This window comes from Vicia villosa, unplaced genomic scaffold (assembly GCF_029867415.1).
Source record: "Vicia villosa cultivar HV-30 ecotype Madison, WI unplaced genomic scaffold, Vvil1.0 ctg.000968F_1_1, whole genome shotgun sequence".
In the NCBI taxonomy this organism is placed as follows: Eukaryota; Viridiplantae; Streptophyta; class Magnoliopsida; order Fabales; family Fabaceae; genus Vicia; species Vicia villosa.
This window is the reverse complement of record NW_026705435.1, coordinates 119,279-133,026: the sequence shown is the minus strand read 5'-3', so window position 1 is coordinate 133,026 and position 13,748 is coordinate 119,279. Positions and strand designations below refer to the sequence as shown.

General features: G+C 35.8%; 2 protein-coding genes across 2 annotated transcripts; both read left to right on the top strand.

The window, feature by feature from the left end:
- Window positions 1-481: 481 nt before the first annotated feature.
- Window positions 482-931, top strand: LOC131632583 (uncharacterized). Its single transcript, XM_058903320.1, has one exon. It carries the CDS (start codon window positions 482-484, stop codon window positions 929-931), a length of 450 nt encoding a protein of 149 aa, XP_058759303.1.
- A 1,876-nt stretch (window positions 932-2,807) lies between these two features.
- On the top strand, window positions 2,808-11,257 carry LOC131632582 (uncharacterized). Its single transcript, XM_058903319.1, has 2 exons — window positions 2,808-3,059; window positions 10,682-11,257. The coding sequence occupies exons 1-2, from the start codon at window positions 2,808-2,810 to the stop codon at window positions 11,255-11,257; spliced, it is 828 nt and encodes a 275-aa protein (XP_058759302.1).
- The last annotated feature ends 2,491 nt before the right edge of the window (window positions 11,258-13,748 follow it).

Sequence of the window (13,748 nt, the reverse complement as noted above, 5' to 3'; positions counted from 1 at the left end):
TGCTGTTGTAATATATTAGTGAGATTAAGCTTAAATTTAAGAGAAAATCACAGTTGTGATAATAGCTTTATTAGAAGCATTGTAACTCTTAAAAGAATTTGTTTACATTAAGTTGTAAGAACTAGAGTGATCAGGTTGTTGATCAGTATACTCTAGAAAGTCTTAGAGGGTATCTAAGTAGATTGTTCCTAGAGTGATCAGGTTGTGATCAGTATACTCTAGAAGACTTAGAAGTTGTCAAAGTGGAAAACCATTGTAATCTCGTGTGACTAGTGGATTAAATCCTCAGGTGAGGTAAATCACTCCAAGGGGGTGGACTGGAGTAGTTTAGTTAACAACGAACCAGGATAAAAATCATTGTGCAAATTGTTTTTTATCTTATAAGTTTTAAAGCTACACTTATTCAAACCCCCCCCTTTCTAAGTGTTTTTCTATCCTTCAATACCAATATACATGGGTTAAGAGTCGAGGCACTGATCGGATGGTCCAAGAGAGATTGGACCATGCCCTTGCGACGCCATCCTGGCTGGAGTTATTCCCATCTGTTAAGCTGAATAATCTCATCGCAACGCATTCGGACCACTCCCCCATTTTGCTTTCGTGTGAGCCGGCCCTTCAGCGCCCTCGATACTATGCGTTTAGATTTGAGAACTATTGGTTGAAAGAAGAGGATATAGAGGAGGTAGTCCGTTTTGGTTGGCAACAGGAAAGTCATTGTGATGTTACGCATCAAATTTCATCTTGTGCTAAGGAATTAGTAGTTTGGAGCAGCAGAAATAAAAGGAAAAAGAAGGAGGAATTGGAATGTCATAAATCGATTATGGAAGCTTACCGTAGCTGCCATGATCCCGAAGCGACCTCTCGTTTTCTCGAAGCCCAAAGCGAATATGAGAAAGCTCTTTTAAAAGAAGACATATATTGGCGTCAATGAGCTAAGATGCATTGGTTTCGTGACGGTGATCGTAACACCCGTTTCTTCCATCAATCGGCTACGGCTCGAAGGAAATTTAAGCAAATTAATTTTTTGAGGCATGAGGATGGTACTGCAGTTACGGAACAACAGGATCTAAGCATGGTGGCTAAGAGGTATTTTGAAACTTTATTCACAGCAACACCACGTAATGATGATGAGGTTCTCAGTTTGTTCCCACAAGTTATTACTGAAGATGAGAATGTGAAACTTATCCTCCCTATTACGCAGGAAGAACTTTATGAATCTCTTTGTGATATGCATCCTAATAAATCTCCAGGCCCTGAAGGATTTAACCCGGCATTTTACCAAAAAATTTGGGAACTTTGTGGTAGAGATATATGGCTGGCTGCAACTAATTGGTTATCCAGAGGTTAATTCCCACCGACTCTGAACGACACCAATATTTGTTTGATCCCGAAATGCATCAATCCGCAGAATATGAAAGATTACCGTCCCATCTCCCTCTGTAATGTGGTGTATAAATTGGTGTCAAAAACTCTTGCTTATAGAATGAAACATTTATTGGAAAAATATGTTGCGGAGGAACAATCGGCTTTTATTGAAGGAAGATCGATTCTCGACAATGCTATGATTGCTTTCGAGGTAATCCATACCCTTAAAAGACAGACGCGAGGAAAGAGATCGAATCTGGCTCTCAAAATAGACATCAGCAAAGCATATGACAAGGTGGACTGGGGTTTCTTAAGAGGTGTGCTATCCCGATTGGGTTTTGACGAGAGATGGATTCATTGGATCATGATGTGCGTTACCTCGGTACACTATACTGTTCTTGTAAATGCGGATCAAGCAGGACCAATTGAACCAGGAAGAGGACTTAGACAAGGAGACCCACTGTCTCCTTATTTATTTATCCTTGTAACTGAAGGTCTTTCCAAACTCATGACAGCATCGGTAGCACGTGGTGATGTCCACGGAATACAAATCTGTAGAGGGGCACCTACGGTGTCCCATCTACTTTTTGTTGACGACTGTTTTCTGTTTTGAAGGGCAAACTTATCTGAAGTGAGAAATATTATGAAGGTGATTCAGACTTATGCGGAGGCCTCAGGACAGGAGATTGACCTGACTAAATCGGAGGTGTTTTTTCAGTAGGAACTTATCCAAACCAGCTCAGGAGGATCTTGCTGGTATTATGGGATTGTGCCATGTGTTAGGAACAGGGAAATATCTTGGGTTACCATCTATGAATTGTAGAAGTAAAAAGGCTACTTTCTCTTATATTAAGGATCGAATCTGGAATAGGATTAATTCATGGAAAGGAAGATCTCTCTCTAAAGCGGGTAAAGAAATTATGATCAAATCTGTTCTTCAGGCTATTCCATCATACATTATGAGTCTTTTCATTCTACCAGCGTCGGTTATCCAGGATATTGAAAGAATGTTGAATGCGTTTTGGTGGGGTGGTGGTAAAGAGGGCGTAGGAATTCGTTGGATGGCGTGGGATAGATTAGCATGTCCTAAGGAGTATGGAGGATTAGGATTCCTGGATTTTAATGCTTTTAACATTGCTATGGTGGCAAAACAAGGTTGGTCCTTAGCTTCGAATCCAGATGCACTTGTTTCTCGTATTTTCAAAGCAAGGTACTTTCCTAATAACTCCTTCTTTGATTCTTCTCTTGGTTATAATTCGAGTTTTATTTGGAGGAGTATTTGGAAATCCCGCGAGGTTCTAACATTAGGGTGCAGGTGGAGTATCGGTGATGGTAGTAATATTAAAATCATGCAGGAACCTTGGATTCGGGGTAGTGGTGAAGGTAATTTAGGAGGTCCACAGAAACAAGAGGTTTACTAGCTGTCAGTTAATAATCTTATGATGGCTAATGAGAAGAAATGGGATATAGAAGTTGTTAGAGATCTTTTTGATGAGGCGGATTCGGAAAAAATTCTCAAAGTCCCATTGTTGGAAGAGGTTAGACAGGACAGGTTCATTTGGAAGGAAGAGCAGGATGGTACCTATAGTGTGAAAAATGGCTACCATCTTTGGTATCAAGCAGTTAGAAGTAATAAGGAGGGAGGAGGGTCGGAGAATTGGAGCAGTATTTGGAATATCAAGGCGCCACCGAGAGTAAAGCACCTTCTTTGGAGAATTTGTGCAGGTTGTAACACCCTTCTAAACCCCGCGGAAATTAATAAAATAACTCAGAGTAAAACATGAAAACAAGGGTGCCACAATTCCAATTATACCAAATTTTCATAAATCAATTGTCATGCTTCACTTAGGGGAAAATCATCCATTTAACAAATTCATGTTTTCTATACAGCGGAACATTAATCAACAGATAAGCATAACATCATCTATGCAATATCTCACAAAGTTACTCCAATAACAACAAATTAGAGTATCATCATAAACTCTAAACTAACGTTCCCCCAGTGTTACAATATCAGAGCATGACACCGACGCTATCCCAAATAACTGACTCATGAGCTAATCCTCACCGAGCCAAAAGCCGCTACTCACCAATCTGAAATCATCAAAGTAAGGGTGAGTCTCATTCACAATTAACAAATGTTATCGAATCATAAACAATAACACGTCATAGTCACATTATTCATCCAATTTCATTATATTCAGATTGTCAGGAAGTATTCATCAACACACAACAACAAATAGAATACATTACCAAGAGACAACACCACAATTCATCCAAACAAATCATAACCATTATACAATCATCACATATTATAACATTGGACAATCTTCCATTCATGTTATAATAACACAAGTAGCCTAATGCAAATGCAACTATATGCATGTGGTACCAAATCTGGGATAACCCAACTCACCGATCCACCATCGTCAAGGATACGGCAACACCCACTCACTAATTCCACACAATGGGAATTAGCTACCACTGATCCACCATCGTCAAGGATCAGCCACATAATGATTATGAATGCATGTATCAACCATAACATGCTTATCACCCACATAAATCAACCAAATGTCATAATCATCAACCACCAAAATAATCAATAGCCATACACAGTTATGCTATTTCTCAACCACAATAAAATACATATTTTACATCAACAATATATGTATAACAAACACCAATTACAACCACAACATCATGACAGGTAAATCATTCATCATACAGTGCAACAACAATAACACCCATTTGCACAATTAACAGAAGCAACCACATTATCACAACATACATCGTTGCACATATCCAATTATGCACACCACAACCATTGCATCTCATCAACTATGCAAAACCAGGATAAACACATTTGAAGAAAATGATACTTTTTAAAATAAAATCAAGTTATTATTATTTTATTCATTTCATATGGTAGAACATTCAATTTAAGGAACATCGTCCAAAACGGCGTCTAAAACGGACATACGGTTTGAAAGTTACACATCTTTACATTTTTCAAAGAAAACACTTATCGCTACAGCACGCGGCGCCACCCACAGTCCGCGGCGCGTAACGAATAGAAAACACGCCTTCGCGGCGCAAACACAGGTTCGCGGCGCGGAACGAGAAAATTACTCCGCCTTCGCGGCGCGCACCCACCTTCGCGGCGCGAACTGGCAAAAACCAAAGATCTCACATCGATTGACAGCATTACGGGATTTACCCCAAAATCCCCAAAAACCAAACCAAGTTATGTCATGAACCTCAAATACCACCATATCAGCCACATACATGTTATAACACAAATATAACACACAAAGAGGATCATTCAATCATCATAACAATCATATAATCATACAATTCACCACGTCAAACAATTCCCATCAAGATCATCCCAAAACCCCAACCTAACATATAACCAATTGACACAAACAATGCATCTAAATCAGTCCCATCATCTATAATACGATAAAAGATATTAACCGGAAGAGTCCCCCCTTACCTTAGCCAAAGATCTTGATTAGCCCTCTTCCTCTTCTGTTCCTCTTTCACGTATCAGCTTTTCCAATCTCTCATCTCCTCTGCTCTGCTTTTCACGTTCCTTTTTCCCAATTTTCCTTATTTCCTTTATTTTATGAAAACATAAAATAATTAGTAATGGGCTTACTCACTTAGCACCCCCATACTACTAATCTCACCATCCCAGCCCAATGGCCCTTAATCCATAATTCTCCAATAATTCAACAAAATACCAAATATTTCTAAATAATAATTTAATTTCTGATTAAATTAAAATTAGAAAATATGGGGTGTTACAACTCTCCCCCACTAAAAGAGTTTTCGTCCTCGAAAACATACCTCAAGTAACCAGCTCGTATAAGAGTCCTTTACCTGAGTCTCCAGCTCTCAATTAACATTACCATCGATCAATCCTCAAAATCCATCTGACATAACCAACAGAAAACATGTTTCATACATTCAAATCCCAGTTCTTACGTCGCATTTGACCATCCAAAAGGATACCACTCGCTATATCTCCAAAAAGGTTAACAACAATAGAACATTGAGGTACAACCTATACAATACGCTCAACAACTGGGTAATACAATTACACAATCCATAGTATGATCACACTTGATCCACAATGCAGTAATGCGTTCCATCTACCAAATATACCAACCTTAGACACACTCTTTCACCTGAGCGATAAAATAATACTTACACTTTTCACCAACCGCTTCCTTCAAGAAACTCAATACTCATATTCCCGTACTATTGAATCCCAATTATCTGTCTCCTCTTAAGTCACACCATCAATTATCCAACATGTTACATTCCGCTTTTTCCGCACTACTCTGATTACTCTTCACAATCATCTATACCAATTAGATTTCTGAGTTTCTCCCGATTCCGACTCTCTTTACTCATTTGTCCAAGAATCATTCTTCACCATCCATGGTACCAACTCACCACTCAGTAATACTTACTCGCACTCAAAAACAAATTCCTGATTTACTTCATCTATTAAAACATTCTCACCACCGGAACGAGTACGCACAAGTAGTTATAATCACACTCATCAGCCTCGATATACCACTGCTTACATAATAGCTCAAACTGAATCCCACTCTTCTTTAAGAATTAAATCAACCTCGTCCTTCTTAGAGTATAATTCCTTATTATATCTGGAATCTACAACACCACCTCAACAACAGCGCAAAATTATTACAACATCATATATTATCAATCCTTCGTTTTAATTTTGCCGAATACATACTCGTTAACTACGTACAACCGTAATGACATATTCATCATCTCGGAAATTATTCAAAAGAGTTATAATTCTTCGACACGACATCCTTACATCCATTGGATTCTAAATCCAACATATAGATCAATACATATTCTCTATGTAGGCTTCCGACATATTAATTCCTTACTTCCCGCGAGTAGTACTCATAACACTACTCCACATCACACTTTCGCTGCGCGACTCTGATTACCCGTCTTAAGTCATCATCCACCATGTTGCACTCTTTCATATTCACTTCTTCATAAGTTTACACAACATAGTGAGTGATTATTCTCACGGCTTAGTATTCATCACATCTTATACCATTAAGGTAACAAAACAAGTTCATCTCATTTATATGATTTTCGTCTACTACCAACAAGAGATTAAGGGTGATCAAGTCCTCAATTTGTCAATAGATAGTTAAAAATCATATTTAAGCATAAACCGTTGTTACTACATAATAGTGTCCTTTCCGAGTTTGCACCCAAACTCATTAACATCGTCATAGTTCAATAATCCACTACGGTGTCCTTCTTCTAGAATATTCTTCCGCAGCTCAAAACATCAGGAACACAAATCTAATCACTCAACCTCATCATACTATTCTCGTTGATTATGAATCCACCGCCTTTACCTTGGTAATTCAAAGTCAACCTATCGATCACTCAACATCATCTTTCTGACCTTCTCTAATCTCGTTAAGAATACCACTAGTCATCTTCTAGCATACTCAATCTAACACTATTAGGATCACCTTCACATACCAACTCAAGTCTCAAAATTGTCCAATTAAATCCAACTCATTCATCATTAGCACCGACATATTCAAAGACTTCCTCACATTCAATAGGTGTCAGAAATCCTCTAAAATTCTTCTTTTATACTTATCGTTACTTTGCCATCACAAATACGATTCCAAGAGTCCTAAAGTTCATTCCATCTTTACTACTAATGCACTCTTCACTAAAATTCATCGGCACTCAAACCATCTTTATTACCGAACATCTCATCAACCTATTCATTCAACAACATGTTCCACTCAATTTTTGTTTCAAACGATCACGGTAGTAGGCATTCCTATTCAACAAGTTTCACGCTTCCATAACCGACTTCAGAACCTCTCCTCATAGGGTCACTCTACTGTATTTATAACTCTTCCATAAGTTAGAACACAATCCCTCCTCCTCGTAGGTTCAAACGGCACATTAATCCGACACTCGGAACCCAAGATATGAATTTTCCAATCATTGTCCAAAAATGCAACACTGACATCATGCAGCGACACTCTATACGATACATCCAAAACTCCTCAAATGGTTAAATTCAATTCTTAAAATTACTCCTCAACAAACCTTCCAATTATTCCTTCAATCCATTCAACACTGACACTGACATCCCGTGCAGTACCCATAAACAAGTCTAGTTATAAGAACAAGAGTAACCGCAACTTCACCTCTTTCCAAAGTCATCCTGTCACAATTAATTATGTTACAGCTGCTGCAACTATTTTTATAACAAAGTTCATCTCGTTAGCTTTCCGACGCTTCAAACGGAACTCAATTCGGATGTCCAGAACTCCAGTTATGAATTTTCGAAGTTTCGCAGCTATTCAGCAATTTTCCTGCGTTTTGCTTACGAAAATCTCTCTCCAAAACTCATTCTCTTCAACTCTATCACATTCCAAACAGCCCCTTATCATATCTCTTTACTTCCAAACATTATTATAACTTGAGCAACACTTCCCATCGCCGAAGCGCAATTTCTGGAACATTACTACATCAATCCTCTTCGCAAACTTGCAGCTGAACCTCTTCTGAGTCGTAAGGCTACTCAACTGACAGCTTCGCAGCACACCAGCAGAGCTGACACATCGCAACTTTCTAATTTTCCTCTCCTACAAATAATCATCAATTGCATATAATCATCCTCCTTCAAGATGCTCCAACCTAATTACCAGCCAAGTCTTAATTCCAAGTCACCTTCAACTCGGAAACAACAAACTCCAACAACGCTCGCACTGTTGCCAACCACAGCCTACTAAATCAATCTTCTTACAACTGAAACATAACCGAGAAGCGAAGCTTCTCCCCCACTTGTTTCAAACCAACTTCCACAACAAACAACAAAGTACCGACAGTGATTCACTCACATGTCGCGTACCAAGGGATAAAATGCCGACAATATACAACTGTCGCGCAACTCAACTGACTCAACAATTGGCCGGACGGACCGACCTGCTCTGATACCACTATTGTAACACCCTTCTAAACCCCGCGGAAATTAATAAAATAACTCAGAGTAAAACATGAAAACAAGGGTGCCACAATTCCAATTATACCAAATTTTCATAAATCAATTGTCATGCTTCACTTAGGGGAAAATCATCCATTTAACAAATTCATGTTTTCTATACAGCGGAACATTAATCAACAGATAAGCATAACATCATCTATGCAATATCTCACAAAGTTACTCCAATAACAACAAATTAGAGTATCATCATAAACTCTAAACTAACGTTCCCCCAGTGTTACAATATCAGAGCATGACACCGACGCTATCCCAAATAACTGACTCATGAGCTAATCCTCACCGAGCCAAAAGCCGCTACTCACCAATCTGAAATCATCAAAGTAAGGGTGAGTCTCATTCACAATTAACAAATGTTATCGAATCATAAACAATAACACGTCATAGTCACATTATTCATCCAATTTCATTATATTCAGATTGTCAGGAAGTATTCATCAACACACAACAACAAATAGAATACATTACCAAGAGACAACACCACAATTCATCCAAACAAATCATAACCATTATACAATCATCACATATTATAACATTGGACAATCTTCCATTCATGTTATAATAACACAAGTAGCCTAATGCAAATGCAACTATATGCATGTGGTACCAAATCTGGGATAACCCAACTCACCGATCCACCATCGTCAAGGATACGGCAACACCCACTCACTAATTCCACACAATGGGAATTAGCTACCACTGATCCACCATCGTCAAGGATCAGCCACATAATGATTATGAATGCATGTATCAACCATAACATGCTTATCACCCACATAAATCAACCAAATGTCATAATCATCAACCACCAAAATAATCAATAGCCATACACAGTTATGCTATTTCTCAACCACAATAAAATACATATTTTACATCAACAATATATGTATAACAAACACCAATTACAACCACAACATCATGACAGGTAAATCATTCATCATACAGTGCAACAACAATAACACCCATTTGCACAATTAACAGAAGCAACCACATTATCACAACATACATCGTTGCACATATCCAATTATGCACACCACAACCATTGCATCTCATCAACTATGCAAAACCAGGATAAACACATTTGAAGAAAATGATACTTTTTAAAATAAAATCAAGTTATTATTATTTTATTCATTTCATATGGTAGAACATTCAATTTAAGGAACATCGTCCAAAACGGCGTCTAAAACGGACATACGGTTTGAAAGTTACACATCTTTACATTTTTCAAAGAAAACACTTATCGCTACAGCACGCGGCGCCACCCACAGTCCGCGGCGCGTAACGAATAGAAAACACGCCTTCGCGGCGCAAACACAGGTTCGCGGCGCGGAACGAGAAAATTACTCCGCCTTCGCGGCGCGCACCCACCTTCGCGGCGCGAACTGGCAAAAACCAAAGATCTCACATCGATTGACAGCATTACGGGATTTACCCCAAAATCCCCAAAAACCAAACCAAGTTATGTCATGAACCTCAAATACCACCATATCAGCCACATACATGTTATAACACAAATATAACACACAAAGAGGATCATTCAATCATCATAACAATCATATAATCATACAATTCACCACGTCAAACAATTCCCATCAAGATCATCCCAAAACCCCAACCTAACATATAACCAATTGACACAAACAATGCATCTAAATCAGTCCCATCATCTATAATACGATAAAAGATATTAACCGGAAGAGTCCCCCCTTACCTTAGCCAAAGATCTTGATTAGCCCTCTTCCTCTTCTGTTCCTCTTTCACGTATCAGCTTTTCCAATCTCTCATCTCCTCTGCTCTGCTTTTCACGTTCCTTTTTCCCAATTTTCCTTATTTCCTTTATTTTATGAAAACATAAAATAATTAGTAATGGGCTTACTCACTTAGCACCCCCATACTACTAATCTCACCATCCCAGCCCAATGGCCCTTAATCCATAATTCTCCAATAATTCAACAAAAAACCAAATATTTCTAAATAATAATTTAATTTCTGATTAAATTAAAATTAGAAAATATGGGGTGTTACACAGGTTGCCTCCCTACTCGTAAGAGACTTGGACAACGTTATGTTATGTGCCCAGAAGTTTGTCCGTTATGTGAGAGTTCAACCGAGGATGAGTGTCATTTTTTTCTGGACTGCACATTTACTAATCAGTGCTGGAGAGCGGCAGGTCTATCTAATCTTATTGAATCTCGTTTGCATGTTTTTCAGGACATTAAGTCGCTTCTTCTTGATATTTGCTCGAAGGAAGACAAGGAAGTTTCAGGCAGACTTGCGGTTATGATAGATGTTATTTGGAATAATAGAAATGACTATGTCTGGCAAAATGAGAAAGACGACGCGACAACCTTGGGAGTCAAAGCGATCCAGATATGGAATGACTGGTTTCAAGCTCAAGATAATTCAACAAACAATGCTCGAGCACAACAGGCTTTAGTTTGGAGTGCTCCATCTGTGGGCTGGCTTAAATGTAATGTGGATGCGGCTTTTAATAACAATAACGACACTACTAACAGGGGGTGGTGTGTGCGTAACCACCTTGGAAACTTTATCTACGCAGGTACTTCATGGGATCCCGGAATTCTTCCCGTTTTTGAAGCCGAAGCTTTGGCTCTTAAAGAAGCTATTCTTGGAGCTATTTCCTCGCATTTGGAGTTTGTGACTTTCGAGAGTGATTCCCAAATAGTGACACAAGCTATCCATTCCAATAGGAAGGGTAATTCAGAGTTTTATCTTATTATTGAGTCCATTCGTAGTTTATTGTTTCCTTTCCAAACTTTGAGGTGAAGTTTGTCAAACGTCAAGCGAATTCGGTTGCTCACTCTCTTGCGAGGGCGGCCAATTCTTGGGCTCGACGTAGTATGTTAGTTTCGATTCCTCATTGTATTGAACACATTTTGATTAATGAATTACATTGAGTTTGTGGTGATAAAAAAAAAATATTACATATAAAAAGGAAAAAGATGAAAGATACAAGAAGAAACAGAATTGATTAACAGAAAAAAAAAAAGAAAAAAAAAAAGAGCTCACTATCATATTTCTCTTTAATAGAAAATCAGAACTCTAAATACTACTCCCTCCGTCTCATAATAAATGTCTTATTTGAGCAATGCGCGGTTTTTAAAAAAATGATTGGATGTGTTGGTTTTAGTAAAAAAGTTAATGTCATTTACTATAATACCCCTGTTAATAGTAGTTGAATAACGTGAAAGTTAATAAATAGGAGTATAATAATGGAAAAATAATAATGATTGATGCATTGGAATTGCAAATGGACAATTAATTTGAGACAGGAAAAAAATACAAATGAAACATTTATTATGAGATAGAGGGAGTAATTATTAGAATTTAATATTACATATAAAAAGGAAAAAGATGAAAGATACAAGAAGAAACAGAATTGATTAAAAAAAAAAGAAGCTCACTGTTACATCTAACATTCATTAATATATGATCTTTAATTTGAAATACAATTAACATGAGTAAATGAATAACAGTGGAATACATGTATAGAAGTGTTACCTTCATTCAATAAGTAAAAAAGAAAAAAAGGTAAAAATAAAAGAAAATCAGATCAAATCAAATGGATTGATTTCATTAAAGTCAGAGGACAAACTAAGATCAAATCAGATCTTGGTTCAGTTCCTTCCTAATAATTCTTTCTTACCGAAATTTCTTTATCCACCTTTCTATGAGGTGATCCTCTGCGAAAACTCCAAGATGTCTCTACTTCAGAGATGTATCTTCGAAGTATTTTTTTATAGATTTTTCCAGACTTCAGAGATTTATCTCCGAAAAAATCTCAAAAAATAAGATTTTAATTAATTTCGAGATGAAAAAACCAAAAAAATTTAAAGATCCCAAAAATTAAAAATTTTGGGATATTAATTAATTCACATATCATAAATTTGATATAATTTATGAGTAATGAATAATAATTATATATTTTGATATAATTTATGAGTTATGAATAATAATTATTATATATTTCTATTCTGATTCATATTTTAAAATTTAAAATAATTTTAATTAAAAAAATTAAAATAATTTCAATTACAAAAAATTTAAAATAATTTCAATTATTAAAATGTAGTTATGAATAATTTTAATTCATATTTCTACAATTGATAATAATATTGAAAGAGATCAAGTAAGACTAATGATGATAATAATAATAATAATAATAATAATAATAATGATAAAAAAAATTATTTTTCATAATGAATTATGATAAAAAAATTATTTTTCATAATAAAATTGAATTATAATTTTTCATTTAGATTAAAAAAATTGTTTTAATTTTATTTAATGAATAAATTTTATATTTAATTCCATATAATTCAAAATTTACTTATGAAACTAAAATGTTTTTAATTTATATAAGTTAGTAAAATAATTTTTAATTTTAAAATTGTTTAGGAAATTTTGATTCACCCTGATTTTATTGATTCACCTTCATTTTATTGATTCACCTTCGTTTTATACCTATTATTGGTATTAATTCACCTTGATTTTAATTTTTTGGATATGCATATCCAAAGACACCCCTCTCCAAAAAAAATGTGTTTTCGGAAATGCATCTCCGAAAACACGTGCACTTTCGAAATCAATTTTTTTTCAAAAAAAAAAAATTTAGAGATGTATCTCCGAAATAAATTCGCCGCGTGTGACTAAGAAAATTAGGGAATGAATAAAGAAATTTCCAATATTATTTATACCAACAGTTATCAAAACTTTTTCCTCTAGAACAAGCCTCCGATCCTTTTAATTTTAAAGTTTTATAGAAAAAAAATGCGTGTCTAATAATATGTTACTTTCAAATTTTAAGGTCACGTTTTATTTTTAATTATACACGAAACTTATCAATTATTTTATATTTATACCGACATAAATTAGGGAGTATTATTTTATACTCCATTTTCATAGACAATAAATTATTAAGTGGACCCAACCGTTTCCCTAACGTAGGTTAATATTCGTTAAACGAGATGGAAACCTTACACTTAAAATATGACAATAAAAAAAAAATTATAAGTAGACTACTTTAGAATCCATCCAACCTCGTTAGATATCTAAAGTGATTTTTAAAACGATGTCTTTAAAATATATTTTAAAAATTAATTTTTGTAATTGATAAAAATTAAAGAAAAAACAAAAAATATTCGAGACCTTCCTTTTATCAATTTCACTATATAAATATATATCATCTATATGTTATTATATTTTTTGAGGTTAGTTAAAATAACATTGACACTCCATCTAATAAAATAATATATTT